The 21,794-nt window shown below is 41.8% G+C and overlaps 1 protein-coding gene across 1 annotated transcript in view; it reads left to right on the plus strand.

The window, feature by feature from the left end:
- LOC308105038 (uncharacterized protein) overlaps positions 1–21,794 on the plus strand; it is a gene marked incomplete at its 5' end in the record, with an annotated part of 51,889 nt that overhangs the window by 27,595 nt on the left and 2,500 nt on the right. The window contains 7 exons of the mRNA XM_080455673.1: positions 2,365–2,471; positions 3,175–3,311; positions 6,219–6,315; positions 6,942–6,967; positions 8,086–8,210; positions 11,036–11,125; positions 12,515–12,580. Of these exons, the coding sequence (XP_080311799.1) occupies positions 2,365–2,471; positions 3,175–3,311; positions 6,219–6,315; positions 6,942–6,967; positions 8,086–8,210; positions 11,036–11,125; positions 12,515–12,580 (648 nt within the window). The remainder of the gene's footprint in view (positions 1–2,364; positions 2,472–3,174; positions 3,312–6,218; positions 6,316–6,941; positions 6,968–8,085; positions 8,211–11,035; positions 11,126–12,514; positions 12,581–21,794) is intronic.

A 21,794-nucleotide genomic window follows, 5' to 3' on the forward strand; every position in this document is an offset into this window, starting at 1 on the left:
TGCATCCCAGGTCTATAATATATTCTGATCAGCTTATAACTCTGTATGATTAGAGTTATAAGAACTAAAATATGCATAACCCTTTATAACACTGTTTCTCAACCAATTGTCCATAGACACATGTTCTTAAATAATGACTGTTAAGGGCTTGATATAATTCATTGCACGATACTATGCGCAACACTTTTAATCAAGCCCTTAATTAACAGTCACTATTTAACTGAAATATAATGCTAGTGAGCAGAGCGTTTTTGAGTGTTTGAGTGTTTTTGAGAATTTCTCTTACTTCATCCAGCCCTCTATTAAACTCATGTTAACTGATGAGTGAGCAGACACATGCTATTATATGGGCACATTTCCTAATAATGATGGCGCAACCAGGCCACACTTCCACTTCTTGAGATTCCAGTTCCCTTTTCTGTGGAAGTTCCAGTAACTGCTGTCAACAACATTGAAGTGTCATCTTAGGTCATTGAGTGAACTGTTTCTCAACTAGTGGTCCATGACATGATCACGGGTGGTCCATGTTTGTCTCTTCTTGGCTATAGTGGAGTCTCATGTCTCATGTCATTTTCTGGCTCAAACCTTGCCCTGTACATATTGTTCAAGTATGCCAGCATGAAAATGCTACTGTCACAGAGATGCGTAGTTACAAAAGGTCAAATACATTTTGCTTTTACTTTTAATGAGTCTGGTGCTTCCATGAGGACGTTTTTTTTTCCAAGGAGGCGGGATCAAAACAATGGCTCTCGACGCAATTGGTTAGACCTACAACCAACTACCAATTACAGTCTCCCATATTCGAATACTGGGCCATGATTGGTTACACACGTCTTCTGGAGCAGGAAATGGATTCTCTATGGAGCGGTGCCAGACCCAAATCGCAGAGTGCAATTTATTTTTGCACTCGCAGATTCGTCTGGTCCCAGGCTACCTCTTGACAGAGTCTGTGGACATGGCAATGAGCTGATCCTCTTTTGTGGTTAAGCTTGAAGTACTTTTGGAATTGAAGCATAAGCGTCCTCAAAGGACCACTGATGATGATGATAATGTCTTTAATTCCTCAAATACAAAGTTACTAAGTTTCTCAAAAAATAAAAAAAAATAAAAGAAACTTAAAAGAAAATCTTCACTTTCCTACAATACTGAATGCATGATTAGGGACCACATGCAATACCTCCACGGACCACCAGTGGTCCACGGACCACCAGTTGAAAACCCCTGAACTAGGGGTTTTCAGGGGTGCTGAATCCATTCCAACCATTATGTTTGAGTAAAAATGTCTCCCTGGCCATATAATATTGGTATATTGGTTATTGTTAAGCTGCTCATGAAGGCCAGGTCCATTCGGCAAGATAGTGCCCACCCACTCGAGCTAGAGTACAGGCTGTTGCCATCTGGCCGTCGTCTGGGTGCCCCTGGTGTCAAAAATAACAGATACAAGCACTCCTTTGTCCCTGCCTCAATTCGTGCAATCAACGCTGCCAGTAACAGGTAAAGGATATGTTACTGATGATGACGATGTTGAAACAAGAACTTTATGCCGGCACTTTATATCCTATCACTTTTTTCTGAATGTAGCCTTTTATTTTTATCTCTTGCACTAGATGCGCCCAGACTTCTGTTTTATGCTATGGTGTTTCATGTCTGTTGTTGTCCTGTACTGTCTGTATGTTTTAAACCACTACTCTTGCTGTAAACCTAATTGCCCTTTTGGGACATTAATAAAGACCTTGAACCTTGTAATGTACAGCACAGTTTATAATCAATAGTAGGGATTGGGGTGTTGTTGAATTGATTCTATTCTGAAAAATAAATTAAGAAAATATTGCTAAACACTTGATAAGAATGTACACCTACTGTGCACATGCTCAGTGGGATACACTGTCTGCATGTGGGGACTTAAGGAGCCTTAACTTTGATTGGCTCTCCAGGATTTTCCACAAGGATTTGGGTTTGCATTAATTGAGAGATGATTCTAGACACCTCCTCCACCACCTAGAACACATTGGTAAAGAAAGCTATTGGTAGTAATTTTTTTCACAGATGGTCCAAACATCTTGCTAAAATTCCCTAACTATTACAATTAAGAAAAGATTCAGGTTGCAGTTAGGGTTAGGATTAGACACTTAGACACAGGTTTGGGGGTTACGGTTAGGAGTTATGCCTGATTTCTACTTAGTTGTGCACCGAAAATAGCAGATCTATGTACAAGCTGTGAGCTTGAAGATCGCCTTGTAGATAATGGTTTAGGGTTAAAAATAGCAAAAAAACGTTCATAGAATCGGCTTCCTAAAAGTTGATGTTCTCCCAAGTATAGTAATACAAGAGTGTGTGTGTGTGTGTGTGTGTGTGTGTGTTCAGGATGGCAGGCTACAGGCTGGGGACCAGCTGGTGTCCATCAACAAGGAGTCTCTGATTGGACTGACGTACGAGGAGGCCCGCAACGTCCTGACACGCACCACACTCAGGTAGGACAACAGCTAGACAGACAGACAGACAGACAGACATCAGGGGTCTTCAACGTTTTTCAGCCCAAGGACCCCCTAGCTGAGAGACAGATGTAGCAGGGACCCCCCCCCCCACTACATATTCTATAAAACTGTGTTGCAGATTCATTTTTTTCATATATAGTTGGACTCATGTTAATGTGTTTTTTCAGATAGTTAACATTTTAAACCCTCAATATTTAGTCAACCATTGGCTCTGTTCCTGGTCTGCTCTTTTTCCCCTCCACATCAACTCTTCGAAAATAGCCGATCTACAAGCTCACAACGCCTCGCAGCGCGAGGCGTTGTGAGCTTGTAGATCGGCTATTTTCGGCTAATGTTCACCATCACACAAAGATTTGGTGGACCCCTGTAGTAGCTCTAAGGACCCTCTAGGGGCCTCTTCAACAGGGTGTCCCCCTGTTGAAGACCCCTGGTGTTGGTGTTACACTAAGTGTGTGTGTGTGTGTGTGTGTGTGTGTGTGTGTGTGTGTGTGTGTGTGTGTGTGTGTGTGTGTGTGTGTGTGTGTGTGTGTGTGTGTGTGTGTGTGTGTGTGTGTGTGTGTGTGTGTGTGTGTGTGTGTGTGTGTGTGTGTGTGTGTGTGTGTGTGTGTGTGCGTGCGTGCGTGCGTGCGTGCGTGCGTGCGTGCGTGCGTGCGTGCGTGCGTGTCGCATCGTCCCCCAGACCAGACCCAACGGTGGAGATTGCCTTCATCAGACGGACGTCGTCTTCCGGTTCCAGCGGTGGACCCCAGAGCCCCAGCTCTCTGCAGGGGCCTCCTACTGCCGGGCGGGGGGCCCAGACCAGCACCATGGGCTCCGGTAAGACACACAGCCTCACCCTGGTGGTCCCCCAAATCCCATCCGGTCCAAACCGCAGACCCGGTCTGCAGTCAGCCTCAGCCAGAGAGACGGACAGAGAACTAGTCTAGTTCAGGGGTTCTCAATCCCATCTGAATTATTATTATATTTTTATGCCTTTATTGATGGTTGAACAGTAGACTGACAGGAAATTGGGAGAGAGATGGGGGGGGGGTGACACGTAACAAAGGTCGTCGGGAACGGGACTCGAACCCGCGACGCGCCGTCAGGCTGGATTACCAGCCTAGGTGCCCAGACGCCTACGCCAGCTACCCGGGCCTGAAAATATTTTTCCAGGGACCCTCAGAAGAGAAGATTTATGTTTTAAAAAAATATCATAATATATTTCCAAACATTTTCAATATTTTTCAAACATTTAAAAAGAAATAGCATATGTACAAGCTGTGAGCTTGTAGATCTGTTACTTTAGAATAGCCCTAGGGGTCCCGGACCCCCTGTTGAAGACCCCTGCATTAGATGGTGGGCCAGAACCTAATCAAGGGCTAATTTAGGACCGGGAACATGTGACAAACCACCTTAATAATATACAATACCTATAAATAGATGTGTGTGTGTGGTGTAACTGCTGATAGAAATGTGTGTGTAATCAAGTATTACACTGTCTCTGTCGGGTGGAAACCTCGTATGTCAAATTCAAAAGTAGCCAAAGTAGCAGATCTACAAGCTTGCGGATCTGCTACTTTTGATGCTTTTGTGTGACGCTGTAGTGTGATCAAGTAGGGCGTTAATTTACGAGAAAACACAAAAAGTTAGGATATGGAGATGAGAGGTTTCTGCCCGACAGCGACGATACGTGTAGATAGAAGGCACTGTGCCTTAGCAAGGTTATTATAGTTAAAGACAACTAATGAAATAACGAAAACTAATACATTAAAAAATCATTTTAGTTGACTGAACTAAATAAAAGCTAGAATTAAAAGAAAACGATAGCTAACAGAAAATGTATTGTGTTTACAAAACTAACTTAAACAAACTGAAATTATAGACAAAATGCCCTTTGTTTTCGTTTTTCTCGTTGACTGTCCAACAGTAACTGAATATATATTTTTAAATGGTATCTTTTGTTGAGTTTTTATTACACAATACTTACTCTGACCTTTTTTAAATCCTGCACCTGACAAATAACACAAAGTATGAAAAAAACTAACACTAAAACTAATAAAAACTATTCTAAAATTGAACTAATAAAAACGAAACTAAAACGAAACTAATAAAAACAAGCAAACCCGCTCTAAAAACGTATTAAAACAAATTGGATTAGAAAACAAATTGTCAACAAAAAATAAACTATAATGAAAAGTCCAAAACTATTATAACCTTTGCACTTAGAAAGTATTTACCTCATCTAATTAAAAAGAATGTTTTATCTGGACTGGAGACTCCCTTTCACCCAAGAGCGCTTTCATTGTTCAAGGTCTATTCTTAGAAAGGTGAATCACAGTTTTGGTTAGTTTTTTTTAAACGTCAGAAACGTTTTTCATCCTAAAGTCTTAACTCATTCAGTGCCAATGAAATAAATAAATAAAAAGATGCGACGCATTGTGAGCTTGTAGATCGGCTATTTTCAAATGGCCGAAATGTATATAGGGCTGAAGTGGTTAATGTATGTTTTGTAATAATAATCAAAGTATAACTAGTAACTAAAGTTGTCAAATAATTGTAGTGGAGTAAAAGTACAATAGTTGCCTCTGAGATGTAGTGGAGTAGAAGTAAAAGTACTGAAAATGGGAAATACTGCAGTAAAGTAAAAATTCCTCAAAAGTGTACTAATAAGTACAGTACTTGAGTAAATGTACAGTTACTTATTTACACCACTGGGAGCAACTACACCTTTTGTTTTGAAGAGAGAAGAGAGGAGAGGGAAAGAGACAAACAAAGGGATAGAGAGGCAGATAGATGCCAGATGGGGCCCGGTGCGCTCGCCTTGTGGCGGAAGGAAAAGAGGCCAGCAGGAGGTCTGGCCTCTGATTGGCCCAGGAGGTGTGAGCGCGTGGCGAAACGCGGCCCCGCTGACGTTATATCTGTCTTTCTGTGATGTCATCGACCTGACCCTCTAGCCAGGGACAACACCGGGCAGACTGTGGGGCCCGCTTCACAATGCACTGGAAAACAAACTATATAGGCTCTATGCACAGCAGCCATATTGGAAATTGCTGGTTCACTTCATACATTTAACTTCCTTGCTCTTTAGAGCCGCATACTTTCCTTTGAAGTCAAAAGGCAGAGCAGGTGTCAAACACAGAACCAAAACGGCCTGGAGATGCCGGCCAAACTCAAACTTTTGGGCGGTCTGAAGCCTATTTTTTAAGATCTTGGGGGTGCCGGACAACCAAGAACAGGCTTAGGTTAAAATAGCATTGAACCAAAGGGAGTGTAAAATGAAACCAAATGGACCCTTACGGGTCCATTTGGTTTCATTTTATGCTCTCAAGAGTTAAATTATTGTTAAACATCTGCATTACTTAATTAAAGAAATACAGCATGGAATTGTGGACAACATCTTATTCAGCGACAACAAAATATTCAAAGTTTTGGGTCTGAGAGGCTAAATCTTGGCTAAACCAAGGACATGTCCATAGTTTAGCCACTGCGCCCTCCGGTGGACAGCTTTGTAGACAGAGTGACATACTGTACGTGCACACAGGCACACAATTACTAAAGCGTCAAATGAATAAAATGCATTTATTCATGCATTTGTTCTCTCTCTGTCACACGTTGTGTGTGTGTCTGTGTGTGTGTGTGTGTGTGTGTGTGTGTGTGTGTGACACATGTTTCATTTTCAGAGAAGTGATTTTAACATACAGGCTCACACGTGATATGTGTCCTGTGTGTGTGTGTGTGTTGCAGGCTCTGGACATCCTTGGCTTAAAGCCCACAGAGTGCCAGTGGCGGGCACTGTGCTGTGGACTCCATACGGACCCAGCAGGGACGGTGGACTACGCAGGTAAGAACCTCCTCCATCCACCCATCCATCCCTGATGACCTCTGTGACCTTTGTAACCTCTCCCCTCGCACCCTGTAAACAAATGTCACCTGACGTTAACTCTTTTTTTGTATCCGCTCACTGAGCAATGCATGACTGGGTTTGATGCTCTCATATTGTCACTGTCGGGTGGAAGTAAAAATAGCCTATTTTTGCTACTTTTGTGTGACACTGTAGTTAAGTATGATGAAGTAATAGGGCATTAAAGGGATAGTTCACCCAATTCTTTTTTTATTTTTTCTATCGATTAGTCACTCCATGGAGACTTGTATTCATGGATATTTTGTAGTTTTTGTCTCATTCCAAAGCCAATAATTTGATGACCAGCGGACTGGTAGGCAGCGGTTTCGGTAGAAGACACAAAGGAGAGTCTTTGTGTCTTCCTACCGGAACCGCCACCTTTCATCAAATTATTGGCTTAGGAATGTGACATGAATGAAACAAAAAATCCATGAATTCAAGTCTCCCTGGGGTAACAAATCGATAGGAAAAACGTCATTTTGGGGGTGAACTATCCCTTTAAATTTACGAAAAAAAACCATAAAAAGTTGTAATATGGAGACAACGATATCCATCTTCTCTATTAGATGGCGTTTCAAACACCAGTGGGCAAGTCAAAATCTCAAGGCACACCTGTATTCATACCGGACAATTAGCCAGTCTAGTTGCATGCTGGTGTTGCACATCGAAAATAGCTACAGCATTGGTTCTCAAAATGGGGTCCGGGGACCCCCAGGGGTCCTTGGCGGGGCACCAGACGGTCCCCAGCTAAATAATTTAATATAGCGTCACAATCATTTTAACCACTTTAACCATTATTGTGTACTTAAGCTATTTTTGAAAAATCGTGAAAAGCCAACATTTGGAACTCAAATCTTTGCTTCTGGGGGTCCCTGGAACAAAATATTTTGAGATGGGGGTCCGTGGCCAAATACATACAATACAAATTTGGGGGTCCTTGACATAAAAAAGGTTGAGAACCACTGATCTACAGTACAAGCTGTTCACCTGTGCCATCAAGTCTTTGAAAAGTTATTTTTTGGACTTTAGACAAATGGTGATCTCCAAAATGTATATAACAAAATGTATTGCTCATGGAAATAATGCAGTATTATACCAGAGGTACTTTTCTTTGATATGATACTAGTCGAATAGTTGAAAAAAAAATAAAAAAATAAAAAAGTTTTAATGCCATAGTAATGGCCCATCTTACTATTATTATTATCCTCCTGACTTTATTTTTTATTAAAAGGGGGTCAAAAGTATGCCCAATAAAAGCCTATTATTGGGCAATGGGGATCCTTGGAGACGCTGCTGTGGTGCTGTGCTGCTGTGCCAGAAGCGCTTCCCTTAAAACGCCATAAAAATAAGGGCAGGAGGATAATAATAATAGTAATATAGTAGTAGGATGGCATTAAAACAATGACCCCCCTAAAAAAAGAAAGAAAATGTTTTATTTTTAATTTTTTTAAATGTAAATTTCGACTAGTCCCACTGGGTCAAATTAGTCGACCTGTAAAAATCTCTAGGTGTGTGTGTGTGTGTGTGTGTGTGTGTGTGTGTGTGTGTGTGTGTGTGTGTGTGTGTGTGTGTGTGTGTGTGTGTGTGTGTGTGTGTGTGTGTGTGTGTGTGTGTGTGTGTGTGTGTGTGTGTGTGTGTGTGTGTGTGTGTGTGTGTGTGTGTGTGTGTGTGTGTGTGTGTGTGTGTGTGTGTGTGTGGGGTCGCGTGCAGACTTTGAGAGTCTGACCAGAGAGCTGTTTGGGCTTCAGTGGGAGGAGGAGTCGGAGGTCAGCCAGGGGTCAAGGTTCGCTTCTGATGAGCTTCTCAATCTGCTGGAGTCTCCCACCAACCTGCAGGTATATCCACTACACAACAATACAAGCACTACATCACATCACTGCTTCTCAAACAGTGCGTTGGGACACATTTGTTGGTCGCGGACCCATTTTTTGGGGGGGGGGGGTCGCGAGTAAATATCCATTTTTTTCGTTTTGTAGACGGCTCTTTTCACTAGTTTGAGTCCCTCCCGGGGAAACCTCACATTCCTCATTTAGGTCTCGAGCTAAAAAGCACTGCATGACATTACATTCACACCTTCATTTCAAGTACATTTACTCGCCAGTCACTTTCACTTAATTAATTAATTAATTACAATTTCAGGTACTTTTACTTTGCTTGAGTATGTCCATTTCTTGATACTTTTTAACCCCCCCCCCCCGACATCTAAGAGGCTTCTAACGCCACTGCATGTATTATAACTTTAGCCTTAACCCACAACTAACCCTAACCCTTTAGTTACTACAGTAGTTACTAGTTACATTACAAATGTAAACGCATCACACGATAAGAGAAAACACAGTATTGTAAAAAAAAAAAAAAGAGAGAAGAAAATACTGGATTTGTGTAAGAGAAATAATAACATTTTTTGTCTGGAATTTTTTTTTGTGTTTGAACCTATAGAATCGTGATTCGAATCGTATCGTGAGTTCAGTGAATCATGTGTTACATGCCTATAGTCCTTATAATGTACTGTAGTTGGGCTCAACTCCTGCCCAATGATGTTACGGAGGGGTTGAACCAGGGTGTATAATTGTAACATTGCTGACGCTGACTCAGCAAGGTAATGCAAGGATAAAGCAACTCCCACTGCTCTTACATAACAGCCTGCATGGAACTACTGTACCACGATCACACACACACACACACACACACACACACACACACACACACACACACACACACACACACACACACACACACACACACACACACACACACACACACACAGGCCTGGGACCCTGGCAGTCCGATACATAATGTACATCGGTGGTTCTCGAACGTATTCATGTCAAGGACCCCCAAATTGACACGTATTAGTCCGCAGACCCCCATTGATTGTTTGAATATTTTATTAGGCAAAAAAAAATCTCCTCTCGTGGGGGTCCCTGGCATTTGAAAAGATATGCCAGGGACCCCCACGAGAGAAGATTTTTTACGGATATAGCAGTGATTTTCAACCATTTTAATTTCAAGGACCCCCAGTTTGACATGCATTAGGCTACGGACCCCCATGTAATGGCATTTCTATCTCTGGGACCCCAATTTATATTGTAAAATCAATGTTAATTTAACTCTGAGTGTACAAATGTAACCAAATAGACTTGTTAGGGTCCATTTGGTTACATTTGTATACTCTCTGAGTTTATAGACCTATAAGGGTCCATTTGGTTCCTAACTAACTATCATTTAGCTGGGGACCCCCTGGAACTGCCTCAAGGACCCCTGTGGGTCCCCGGACCCCACTTTGAGAACCACTGCTGTACATTACATTAGACTGCAGCTTATGGATTCCATATAGACACAAACATATATATGATATTTTTGCTACTTTTGTTATGACGAAGTAGGGTATTACAACAACGATATATAAAACTGTTTTATGTATTTATCCACATAATATGTGCACAACAAACACCCTGGGATGACATGTCTTGTGTCATGGCATCCAGTGTGAAACCAATAGCGAAACACATGGGTGTTCTTTTTGACTCTGAGCTCAGTGCGAGACACAGGTAAAGAGAGTTCCAATATGCTTTCTGCATTTAATAAACGATAAGATCATGTTTATCCACCGGAAATCTCATAAAAGGTTGTTATTGCCTTAGTCTGCTTTCATTTAGAATACTGTAATGCCCTCTACTCTGGTCTCAGTACAAGCTAATTTCATCACCCGCAATTGATACAGAATGCAGCAGCCAGACTTATCACTAGGAGATTTGAGCACACATAACCACAGTTTTAGCTGCACTACACTGGCTGCCAGTCAGAATTGATTGTAAGATTGTATTACTTTTAAAGCTCTGCACTAGGTCTGTCACCAATGGAGATGCTAAAGCCCTATATGTGCCGGTCCATAGCCTGAGGTCCTCTGATTCAGGTCCACTGGTTGTTCCCAGGCCTATATGTTGGTGACTAACAGTACGTTTTAACAGCGGGCGACTCTCAGGCAATCACCGGGCGACATCGTCCAAAAGATAAAGAAAATCCATCTTTCATCGCCCCCCCGCCCACTTCGCCCTATCGCCAGTAGTTGCCGGCACTCATAGACATATAATGCACTTCCGGAAAATACTATCCTGATCGCCCGCTGTTAAAACGCACCGTAAGGGTGACCAGTCCTTGGCCATTAAGGCCCCTAGACTATGGAATGGCCTGCCAGAGGACCTCAGATTAGCTCGCTCACTAACCAGTTTTAATTTAAATCTCTTTTAAAAAACTATTTTTTTACAGAAAAGCCTTTTTTATCCCCCCTAAGCCAGCATGTTAGTGCAGCTACTTCAAATTTCTTGTATTTCTTGTACCTCTTAAAGGTCAGAATTGTTCGTAACTATGTTCTTCTAATGATGAATCTCATATCCTCGTAGCTTGAAAGGGTGTGCCAGTTTTGTGCCAATTTGTGCCAATTTAGCACAGGTAGCCGCCACTCCAATGCCCATAAAAGGCTTTCCCTCTTCCCACTTGGTGCATCACTTCCTCGAGGTCCTCGCCGATACGCACGCCGAGTTTGATGCTTGTTGGTCCCATACAGACGGACAGACGGACAGAGATTTTTCACATCGTAGGATTGGTGAGAAAGTATTTACTTATGTATGTATGTGTGCGTGCGTGTGAATATGTGAAGCCATCTCTGTTAGACTCTGATGACGTGGAGGAGATGGAGAGACTGAAAACAGACCACATCGAGGCCCTGAGAGAGATCAAGAAACTACAGGTACACAATACGTTTTCTATGGGTTACTTCTGCGGCCATGGTCTCCAGTCCCTGAATCGCTAGCCACGCATTCAGGGTCTGGTGACACTGTCAGAGGCGGGGTTTTCTCAAGGTGAAAATCTAGCCGGCCCAATGGGGATGGGGATGACCCAGTGTGAACCAATCGCCAAAGAGTCCCATTTTGGCCACGTCCCCATCTCAGAAAACAGTGGTGGAAACTGTAACTAAGTACATTTACTTAAGTACTGTACTTAAGTACAATTTTATTTATTTATTTTAATGAAATATTTCCAATTTCCAATACTTTTACTTCTAGTCCACTACGACTGGATCTCGGATCCAAATATTGTACTTTTTCTCCACTACATTTATTTGAAACTTTAGTTACTAGTTACTTTGTAGATTTAGATTATTACAAAAGTTAACAGTGATATAACCCTATGAAAATAGGAGATCTACAAGCTCACAATGCGACACATTGTGAGCTTGTAGATCTGCTATTTTCAAAAGATTTCCATACATTTTATACATTTGAAAACTTGTGAAATGGGACATTCTGCATAATGACTTTCTACTTTTGGTACTTTAAGTACATTTTGATACCAATACTTTTGTACTTTTACTCAAGTAAATTTAGAATTCCGGACTTTTACTTAACAGAGTATTTCTACATTGCAGTATTGATACTTTTACTTAAGTAAAACATTTGAGCACTTTTTCTACCACTGTCAGAAAATGGCCTCACTGAGAGGGCTTTCAGACTGAATAATGGATTGAAACGAAATGAAAATTCAGGCTGAGCGTCAGGCTATTACTTCTGTAGAGCAGCGTGTTAACGACTAGAATGGACTGAAGGGACTGTGATCAGTCTGCCTTCCCTGCATGGCCTATTTCTTACCTAAGATGTCGTTTACAAACAAGCTGCCAGAGAAGGGCATCGATTGTCTGCATACTGTACCTTTTCCCCTGTCTTACATGTAGAGCTCTGTTTCCTCATAGGACCCCCAAATTGACTTGTAATTTGGCTGTGGAACCCCATCTGAAAAGACTTTGTGCCAGGGACCCCCATATATTCCAAAATGTGTTTTTCTTTTTTTAAATAACATGGCAGTAACATAATAGAATTTGGAAAGAAAAATAAACTGGTAGTATAGGAAAATACAAAGGAGAACATGAATTTGTCAATCGATTAATCTGTGTGTGTGTGTGTGTGTGTGTGTGTGTGTGTGTGTGTGTGTGTGTGTGTGTGTGTGTGTGTGTGTGTGTGTGTGTGTGTGTGTGTGTGTGTGTGTGTGTGTGTGTGTGTGTGTGTGTGTGTGTGTGTGTGTGTGTGTGTGTGTGTGTGTGTGTGTGTGTGTGTGTGTGTGTGTGTGTGTGTGTGTGTGTCAGGACCAGCTGGTTGAGTCTCAGAAACGTCACCATCACCTGGAGGAAGAACTGACCAAGATCAAAATGGTCAGTGACAACACACACACACAGAATAGTATTTGGCAGATATGTGCAGAATGTTATTTTGTCATTTAACATACCTTTGGTGTGTGTGTGTAGTTCTGCCTTTCATAATATTGCAATTGCTCTTTGGTGATCATTCACTAGGGAGAGCTCTGGGTACATCCACGCAGTGCGTACACTACACACGCACACGTGCGAGCACACGCACACACGCACACACACCCACACACACCCACACACCCACACACACACACACACACACACACGTGTGTGTCTGTCTGTCGGTCTGTCTGTCACTATTATTTCACCACTTTCACCCTGGAGTTTGGCATTATATCTCCAAAATAAAAACATTCAGAAAGTTTAAAAACATTTTGGGAAAAAATCTAAATGTTCAAAAATAGCATAAATCTCACATGTTGCAATGCGTACATTTTAAAGACATTTCAAAATTTCACCAAAAAAAAAAAGTAGCTCACAATGTCACATGTTGTGACCTGCTACTTTCGGTATTCGTCATCATACAGCGAAGGCCGTGGGTGGGTTGGGTTGGGTGCACAACAGCAGTTTGAAACAGATCTAGAAACTCCCTAAATTCTCCTGTGGGGTGAGCCCACACAATGCGCCATAAGAACACTCTTTAACAGAGTGCCTGGAAAGCTTTCAGTCCTGAAATAGTTCCCTCTGTTTTTGTGATTCATTGTCCAATAGATCCAATGGACTGTAAAGTTGAGCCACAAAACTATTTATTTCTCTCCATCTGTGTGTGTCTGTCTGTCTGTCTGTCTGCCTGTCTGTATGTCTCTCTCTCTCTCTCTCTCTCTCTCTCTCTCTCTCTCTCTCTCGCTCAGAATCTTCAATTCTAAATGTCAGAATCGAACTTGAGATGTAAAACGACAATAAAGTATCAGGTTTAGTTCTTATATTCTTTAACTCACCACTACTAGTTAGATCAGGTCAGCTGATGGTGTAATGTCTGTCTTTCATATGATCGTGACAGTAACGATACAAGATCAATGCCTTGCTTCTTCTGTCATGTCAAGTCCAAATGAAAATAAATGGAACACGTATTGTGTGTTTGTGTGCATTGGCAATACATGCCCAAACACACACACACACACACACAAACACACAAACGGCCTGAATACAGATTTGTGTTTTAAATTATTTTTCAAAAATATTCAGAATTATATTATTATTTATAGCAGATCCACAGAGAGCCACAGTTTGAAAAATTTAAAATGTAAATGGAGTGCAAATAAGTCTGTCTGTCTGCCTGCCTGTCTGTCTGTCTGTCTGGGTGATGTCACGTCTGTTCTTTCTTTCTGTTTTCATTCTTCCTTTCCCTCTCTCTCTCCCTCCATCCATCCCTGGCTCTCTCTCTCTCTCTCTCTCTCTCTGAACTCACACACCCCGTTTCTTCTCAGAATTACAGGTTAGCAGAACCTTCACACAATGGCCTGTAGACCTGCTGAGAGCAACAACATGAACAGATGGCCTTCGCTCACATACTGTACACTGCACATGCACGCGCACACACGCACACACGCACACACACACACGCACGCACGCACGCACGCACGCACGCACGCACGCACGCACGCACGCACGCACGCACGCACGCACGCGCGCGCGCTCGCTCTCACACTGTGTGTACCATACTAGAGAGGGCCAAATGTTCCCCACAAGTATAATTTGAGAAATAGACGTGATTCCTCCTAAGAGAAATTGCCAGTGTTGGGTACAATATACATATATATATATATATATATATATATATATATATATATATATGTGTATATATATATATATATATATATATACACATACACAAAATAGCCAATCTACAAGCTCACAACGCGCTGAAGCGGAAGTGCAACACGTTGTGAGCTTGTAGATCAGCTATTTCCGGCTTTAGGGTTATAAGGGGAAAAAAGGAAAAAAATGCCATTCATCAAAGGCATAGACGAGTTTGTGCAGAGTAGCTCCCATCCAGTGGTGGAAAAAGTAATCGTATTTTTTATTATAGAAATACTATTTAATACTATTTAGTAATATTTGTATTGTTACAAGTGAAAGTCCTGAATACAAAAATTACTTGAGTAAAAGTTCAAAAATATTGGTATGACAATGCACTTAAAGTACCAAAAGTAGAAAGTAGTCATTATGCAGAATGTCCCATTTCACATAATCATGTCATATATTTTGTGGGAGAGTAGGCTGCCGCAGCGCAGTGATTCTGAACACAAACACATGTGACAGAGGGGTCGAAGTTGAACGGAACCTGCACTATATGGTAGAAATAGGTCAACAATACGAATGACACAATTTTTTTTATTCATGTATTTTTAATGAGCGGCCCCCACCAAATCACGGAACTACTTAATATTCATCAGAACCGGACCAGAACCGGACCAGAACTCTGACCACAGGCAATCAATTGATACCTTTGCAACCACTACATTCATGGCAAGTATTTCCTACAGTCCAAAAATCCGAACTAACCCTTTAAAGTACCAAAACTATAAAGTACTCATAAAATGCAGAATGTCCCAGTTCACAAGTTTTCAAATGTATACAAATCTTTTGAAAAATAGACGATCTACAAGCTCACAATGCGTCGCATCGCAACACATTGTGAGCTTGTATTGGCAGCTCGCAGCTCGTATTGGCAGATCGCCAATAAACGTTAAAAAGCACTGGCTGTACCCTGTTTTAAAAACCTCTGCCACTCAATGTGTTAAGTACATTACTTGAGTAAATGTACTTAGTTACTTTACACCACTGCTCCCATCAGTAACTTTATTGTGGCAGTCTTTAAAGGTGTGTGGATGTGTGTGACCTCCTTGATCCCCGAAAAAAAAAACACCATTCATGAAATCACCCTCCTAAAATGTTCATGTCCTCACAAGTATAGTAATACAAACATGTGTGTGTGTGTGTTTTGTCCACTGTGTGATGTGTGTTATTTAAACATTTCACACAGAGTGACCTACATCCCCTCTCACATCGTGTGTGTGTGTGTGTGTGTGTGTGTGTGTGTGTGTGTGTGTGTGTGTGTGTGTGTGTGTGTGTGTGTGTGTGTGTGTGTGTGTGTGTGTGTGTGTGTGTGTGTGTGTGTGTGTGTGTGTGTGTGTGTGTGTGTGTGTGTGTGTGTGTGTGTGTGTGTGTGTGTGTGTGTGTGTGTGGTCACAAATGGCACCACAGTTCCGTCAGTGCACGTAACTTATCACCCAACTAGGGATTGGTTTTTCAGGGGAGACCGCGAGGCTTCAGTTGGGCCTTGTTCCCCGCTGGAGTTATTTCCTGTATTTTAAAACCATTCTCATGGGTGATCTCTGGACATGCCTATCTATGAGTGTACAAAATCTCTGTGTGTGGGTGTGTGTGTCACATTATGTCGAGAACCGTTCGATTGAATTACTTTAAATGCCCCTTCACATGCGCAGTAGTGTCCTTTTATTTATGTGTCTATGTCACGAAACATTGGTCGAAACCCTTTTCGCTCGTTCATGTAGTGGGCCCCAGCTGACAGTACCTGAGTCGGCCACCATGGGTTAGCCGCTTATTTCATTCCCCCCGGGGGCTTGATGCAGACAGACAGATACAGAGATCTACATATGTCAGAGTAAAAGGGACATGGACGGACAGACAGACAGACTGACTGACAGATACAGAGATCTCCATATGGGCATAAAAGGGACACAGACAGACAGACAGATGGGTACACCACCAGGTTCTGACCACGTGTACAACAGGTATTGCATAAGCGGAGGGGGCATACGTTCCCAACGGGCATTGGCCCAGTAGGCTACGCTTAAAGGGATAGTTCAACCCAAAAAAAAAAAAATTTTCTCTCTATCGATTAGTCACACCATGACCAGCGGACCGGTAGGCAGCGGTTCCAGTAGGAGACACAACAAAGGAGACTCTTTGTGTCTCCTACCGGAACCGCTGCCTGTCATCAAATTATTGGCTTAGGAATGCGACAAAAACAAAAAAATATCCATGAATTCAAGTCTCCATGGAGTGACTAATCGATAGAAAAATTGTCATTTTGGGGGTGAACTATCCCTTTAAAGCAGCTTCATGTTCTCTCAGGTTAATTCACAAAGAATGTATGAGGAAATGAATTTAATACTGCGAGTGAGTACCAAGTACTTGAGCAAATGCACTTAGTTACTTTATACCACTGTTTCCTGGTGGAGGAGAGGGGGGGCTGCTGCCACCCAATCTCAGTCCCCCGCGGCATCATGGGATTCGTAGTATCTATGTCAGGGTTCATGTTGCCACTGTGTCAATAGAACAGTGGTTAGTTCCCCAGGTGAGCTCTTCTAATGGCAGCAGGGTGTAACTTTTACAAGCTCTGGGTCTTATGTAATGTCCACACTAACACACCGTTTCCCAAGCAATATGTCGTCACCCATTCACGGACCCATTTTCATCAGCCGTAGGTAAAAATAAAAAGTATGTTTCCTTCAAAAGATTTTCAAAAACAAAACTCAGATTTAATGGGGGGAAAATAGAAATGGTGAAAATAGCTTGTACATCTGCCGTTTAAAAATATATAAATGAATAGGGCAGTGGCAGTGGTGGTAAAAGTACTCAAATCTTGTACTTAAGTAAAAGTATCAATACTGCAATGGAGAAATACTCTGTTACAAGTAAAAGTCCGGAATTCAAAACCTACTTGAGTAAAAGTACAAAAGTATTGGCATCAAAATGTACTTAAAGTACCAAAAGTAAAAGTACTCATTTTGCAGAATATCCCATTTCAAGTTTTCAAACGTATTCAAATCTTTTGAAAATAACAGGCAACAAGCTCACAATGCGTCGTGATGCGACGCATTGTGAGCTTGTAGATCGGCTGTTTTCAAATGGCCGAAATGTATATAGGGCTGAAGTGGGTAATGTATGTTTCGTAATAACAATCAAAATCTGCAAAGTAACTAGAAACTAAAGTTTTCAAATAATTGTAGTGGAGTACAAGTACAATAATTGCCTCTGAGATGTAGTGGAGTAGAAGTAAACGTACTGAAAATTGGAAATACTCCAGTAATGTAAAAATACCTCAAAACAGTACTTAAGTACAGTACTTAACACATTCACTGCCAGGGGCTTTCTAATGTATGGCAGGCAGCTTCTGGCAGCATTTTTAAGCATTCTGACTAATTGTTCAAGAACCACAGAATATGTATCTCCAGTATGATCGATCCCCTGATGGTTGCTAATCGCAGAGGAAATCGCTGTGCTTCCGTGAAAAAAAAATGTCATAGTGACATCCCGTTCTCTTGTTATAACCAGTTGAAAATAGCATGTTTCGCCAAAAATGCATAGTAAAAAAGTACACAGGAGCCGAGATACAGGATTTTAAAGTAATAAGTTAACCAGGAAGTGAATGGAGCAGTAAATCTTCGGATCACGTTATCTTGGGTTCTGGACGTTTTTCCCCCCAAATCACGGACATATCCGTGAATGGCGTTGAACGGGTGGATTTAAAATCACGGATATGTCCGTCAATGAATAACACCTGCCAGTGAATGTGTTAAGTACATGTTCTTAGTTACTTTACAAGTGGTTAATTCATAATGTATTTTTTTGTAAGTTTGGGTCCTGGGGAAGACATTAAATGTATGATGTGTGGGTCTGGAGCTGAAAGGTTTAGGAAGCTGTGTCAATGGAACAGTGTATGTTTCCTCAGGTGAGCTCTTCTAATAGAGGCAGGTTGTAACTCCTACCAGCCTTTCCTCTGATGTCATTTACACTAACAGACCTCTTGACACCTGGGCCTTAACCCTTAACACTGACCCGGGATCAGCCGGCACGCTACTTTGAGGGCTAATAGTGAAGTGTTACCTCAGATGATCCCAGACATGCAGCTTAATGTTAGCAGGAGTTGTGTGTGTGTGTGTGTGTGTGTGTGTGTGTGTGTGTGTGTGTGTGTGTGTGTGTGTGTGTGTGTGTGTGTGTGTGTGTGTGTGTGTGTGTGTGTGTGTGTGTGTGTGTGTTTGTTTTTCTCTTGTCTTTCTGTGTCTCTACACAGTACAGTATATACCTGTCTCTGGGCGATATGACTTCAAATCAATATCACTGTTTTTTTAAACGTTTGCCTCGATTATGATTTACAAAAAATATTTAAAAAATACTGTATATATTGTGTAATAATTGCACATTTTTGTACAACGAAGTATAATACTGGCTTAAGTGGGTAATCGGACTAAGTCAATTATTGATACAAATCTATTTGAGTTGTTTCATGTCGATTCGTTGACATAAGCAATTGAAAAAAATATAAAAAGAAAACTCAATTAGGCTATTCGATTAGCCCATGACCCAAGATTAAGTGGGTTATTGGTTCTAAATATCGTTATCGATATTATCAATTAAATTGCTAGACCTAGTCTCAGCTCTTTCTCACTCTCTCGCTCTCCTCTATTGATCTCCCTGTCCCTGTCTCTCTGTCTTCTTACTCAGTTAGGGGCTGCTCACACCAACCACGATAACTATAATGATAACGATAAACATGTCATTTAAAAATCGTTCTAACTGAAGTGGATGGCAGAGTCCACACCCCAACTGTAATGACAACAATAGTGTGTGGATCACGTTCAGAGCGACTTTATGAACGATAGAAACACTGACGGCCAATCAAAATCCATCAGAAGGACATCTGGGATGCAACGGGTCTCACTCACCCAAGTTTTGTTATTAGCGGAGATGAGGAGACGGTTATAAAGAATAAAGCTACCTGGTAATTTAGCTGCCATTACCTCATCAGGTACAACTACCTCGCCTCCTTGTAATTAATCTGTCAGACTGTCTTTCAGCACCACTGTCACAGAGGCGGATCTCTCTCTCTCTCTCTTTCTCTCGCTGTCTGTTTCTATCGCTCTCTGTTTCTATCGCTCTCTGTTTCTCTCTCTCTCTCTCTCTCTCTCTCTCTCTCTCTTTCTCTCGCTGTCTGTTTCTCTCGCTGTCTGTCTCTCTCTCTCTCTCTCTCTCTCTCTCTCTCTCTCTCTCTCTCTCTCTCTCTCTCTCTCTCTCTCTCGGAATCTGTGCATTTAATCCCCTGAATAATGCAGTATAATCAGCAGTGGCGCTCAAACATTTGAAAATATATTGTGCCAGTGACTTTTTTTTTTCACAATTTGTCACAATTTTTCTAAATGTTTAGAAAATAGTGGATATAATGAGGTGGTCTCTGTATCTGACACTTGCTCTCTGCGACAGGGCGGACACTCATTACTGAAATGTTTATCTGGAGAGTGGACAGTAAATATACCACTCTGTTATCTTTTTTATTAACTCACACCGTACGAAAGCTGAGAGTGAGACAGTGTAGGAGAGAGAGTAGGAAAGCTGAGAGGGAGACAGCGTAGGAGAGACAGACGGCGTAGGAGAGACATTAGGAAAGCTGAGAGGGAGCCAGCGTAGGAGAGACATTAGGAAAGCTGAGAGGGAGACAGCGTAGGAGAGACATTAGGAAAGCTGAGAGGGAGCCAGTGTAGGAGAGACATTAGGAAAGCTGAGAGGGAGACAGCGTAGGAGAGACATTAGGAAAGCTGAGAGGGAGCCAGTGTAGGAGAGACATTAGGAAAGCTGAGAGGGAGACAGAGTAGGAGAGACATTAGGAAAGCTGAGAGGGAGACAGTGTAGGAGAGACATTAGGAAAGCTGAGAGGGAGACAGCGTAGGAGAGACATTAGGAAAGCTGAGAGGGAGACAGCGTAGGAGAGACATTAGGAAAGCTAAGAGGCAGACAGCGTAGGAGAGATAGCCAATAGGAAAGCTGAGAGACAGACAGCGTAGGAGAGACAGACAGAAAGCTTAGAGGGAGACAGGCAGACGGCATAGGAGAGACGGTAATAAGGCTGAGAGGGAGACAGTGTAGGAGAGAGACATTAGGAAAGCTGAGAGGGAGACAGCGTAGGAGAGACATTAGGAAAGTTGAGAGGGAGACAGCGTAGGAGAGACAGACAGTAGGACAGCAGTGGTACATTACTCGTGGTTTTCATAGTGCAGTACAGTCTCTCTAAACACTGAAGACAGCAGGTTTGCCAGCCTGCTCTCATTCTTCCACTAATTGTGTGTTACATAAGCGAATATGAAAAGAGAACAGCTGCAGTTGTCTTGGTGAGAGGCATTGTATTATTTTTTAATGTCAGCAGTAACGTCATGAGTCATGACATTCACCTATTCATTCTACTTTACCTAACACTAAAGGAGAGAATCAAGGGGTTTATTTGCAGTGGTGGAAAGTAACTAAGCACATAATAACAACAAAGTACTGTACTTAAGTACAATGTTGAGGTATCTTTATTATTTTTTATTTTGATTATCATTACAAAACATACATTAGCCACTTCAACCCCATATACTGCATGCTTTGGCTGTTTGAAAATAGCCGATCTACAAGCTCACAACGTGTCACATCGTGGCACACGTTTTGGCCTATAACTCAATAAAAACCTAAATGTCCATAGATTCTGGAGTCATACATGCCTCAGCTATAATCAGCTGTCAGTCTACACACCAATCACAGCTCATTCAACAAGGTGGCCCATTTAAATAGACTCTCTCACTGGATCTCTGCTCTTCAATTGCTGCCACATTCTGCTGCTGCTGCTGCTGGCAAAGCTTTCCTCCACCACCCCAGACTCCACTTTATATCTTGCATGACTCAAAAGTGACTGAAATTCATGTGTGCATGGCTCTAAAGTAAAATGTAATTCAGTGTTTGCACGGCTCTAAAGTTAACTGAATTCAATGTTCTATGGCTTTAATGTTAAACTGAATTTCAAGTTTGTATGACTCAACTTCATCTGATTAAATGTCTTGCCATGGGCCGGCTCATGTATGTTATGTCATGTATGGTATAGTATGTTTTTTTTTACATAGCATTCCCTGATTTTGCTTAGCATGCTGCTTAGCAAAATGTAGGGAACATCTTGAGAGCGGAGCAATTAGCACCAAGTAGAACTGTATTCCATGTGTTGCAATAATTAAATGGGTAAAATGTTCCCGATTTTAATTGAATTCAATCTGACCAGAAGCAGAGATAGAGCAAGAGCAGGGATAAAAAAATACATCAAAAACAGCCATGTACAGTATTGCCTCTACACCCAGCTCAGAGTATTTGAATTCCCGGGAGTCATACACTATCAAGTCCTTGTTGAAGAGAAGTTATTACAGTGAATGCTGGTGAGCTGCTCATTTGG

This window comes from Gymnoscopelus braueri, assembly GCF_963280865.1.
Source record: "Gymnoscopelus braueri genome assembly, chromosome: 17".
Taxonomy (NCBI): domain Eukaryota; kingdom Metazoa; phylum Chordata; class Actinopteri; order Myctophiformes; family Myctophidae; genus Gymnoscopelus; species Gymnoscopelus braueri.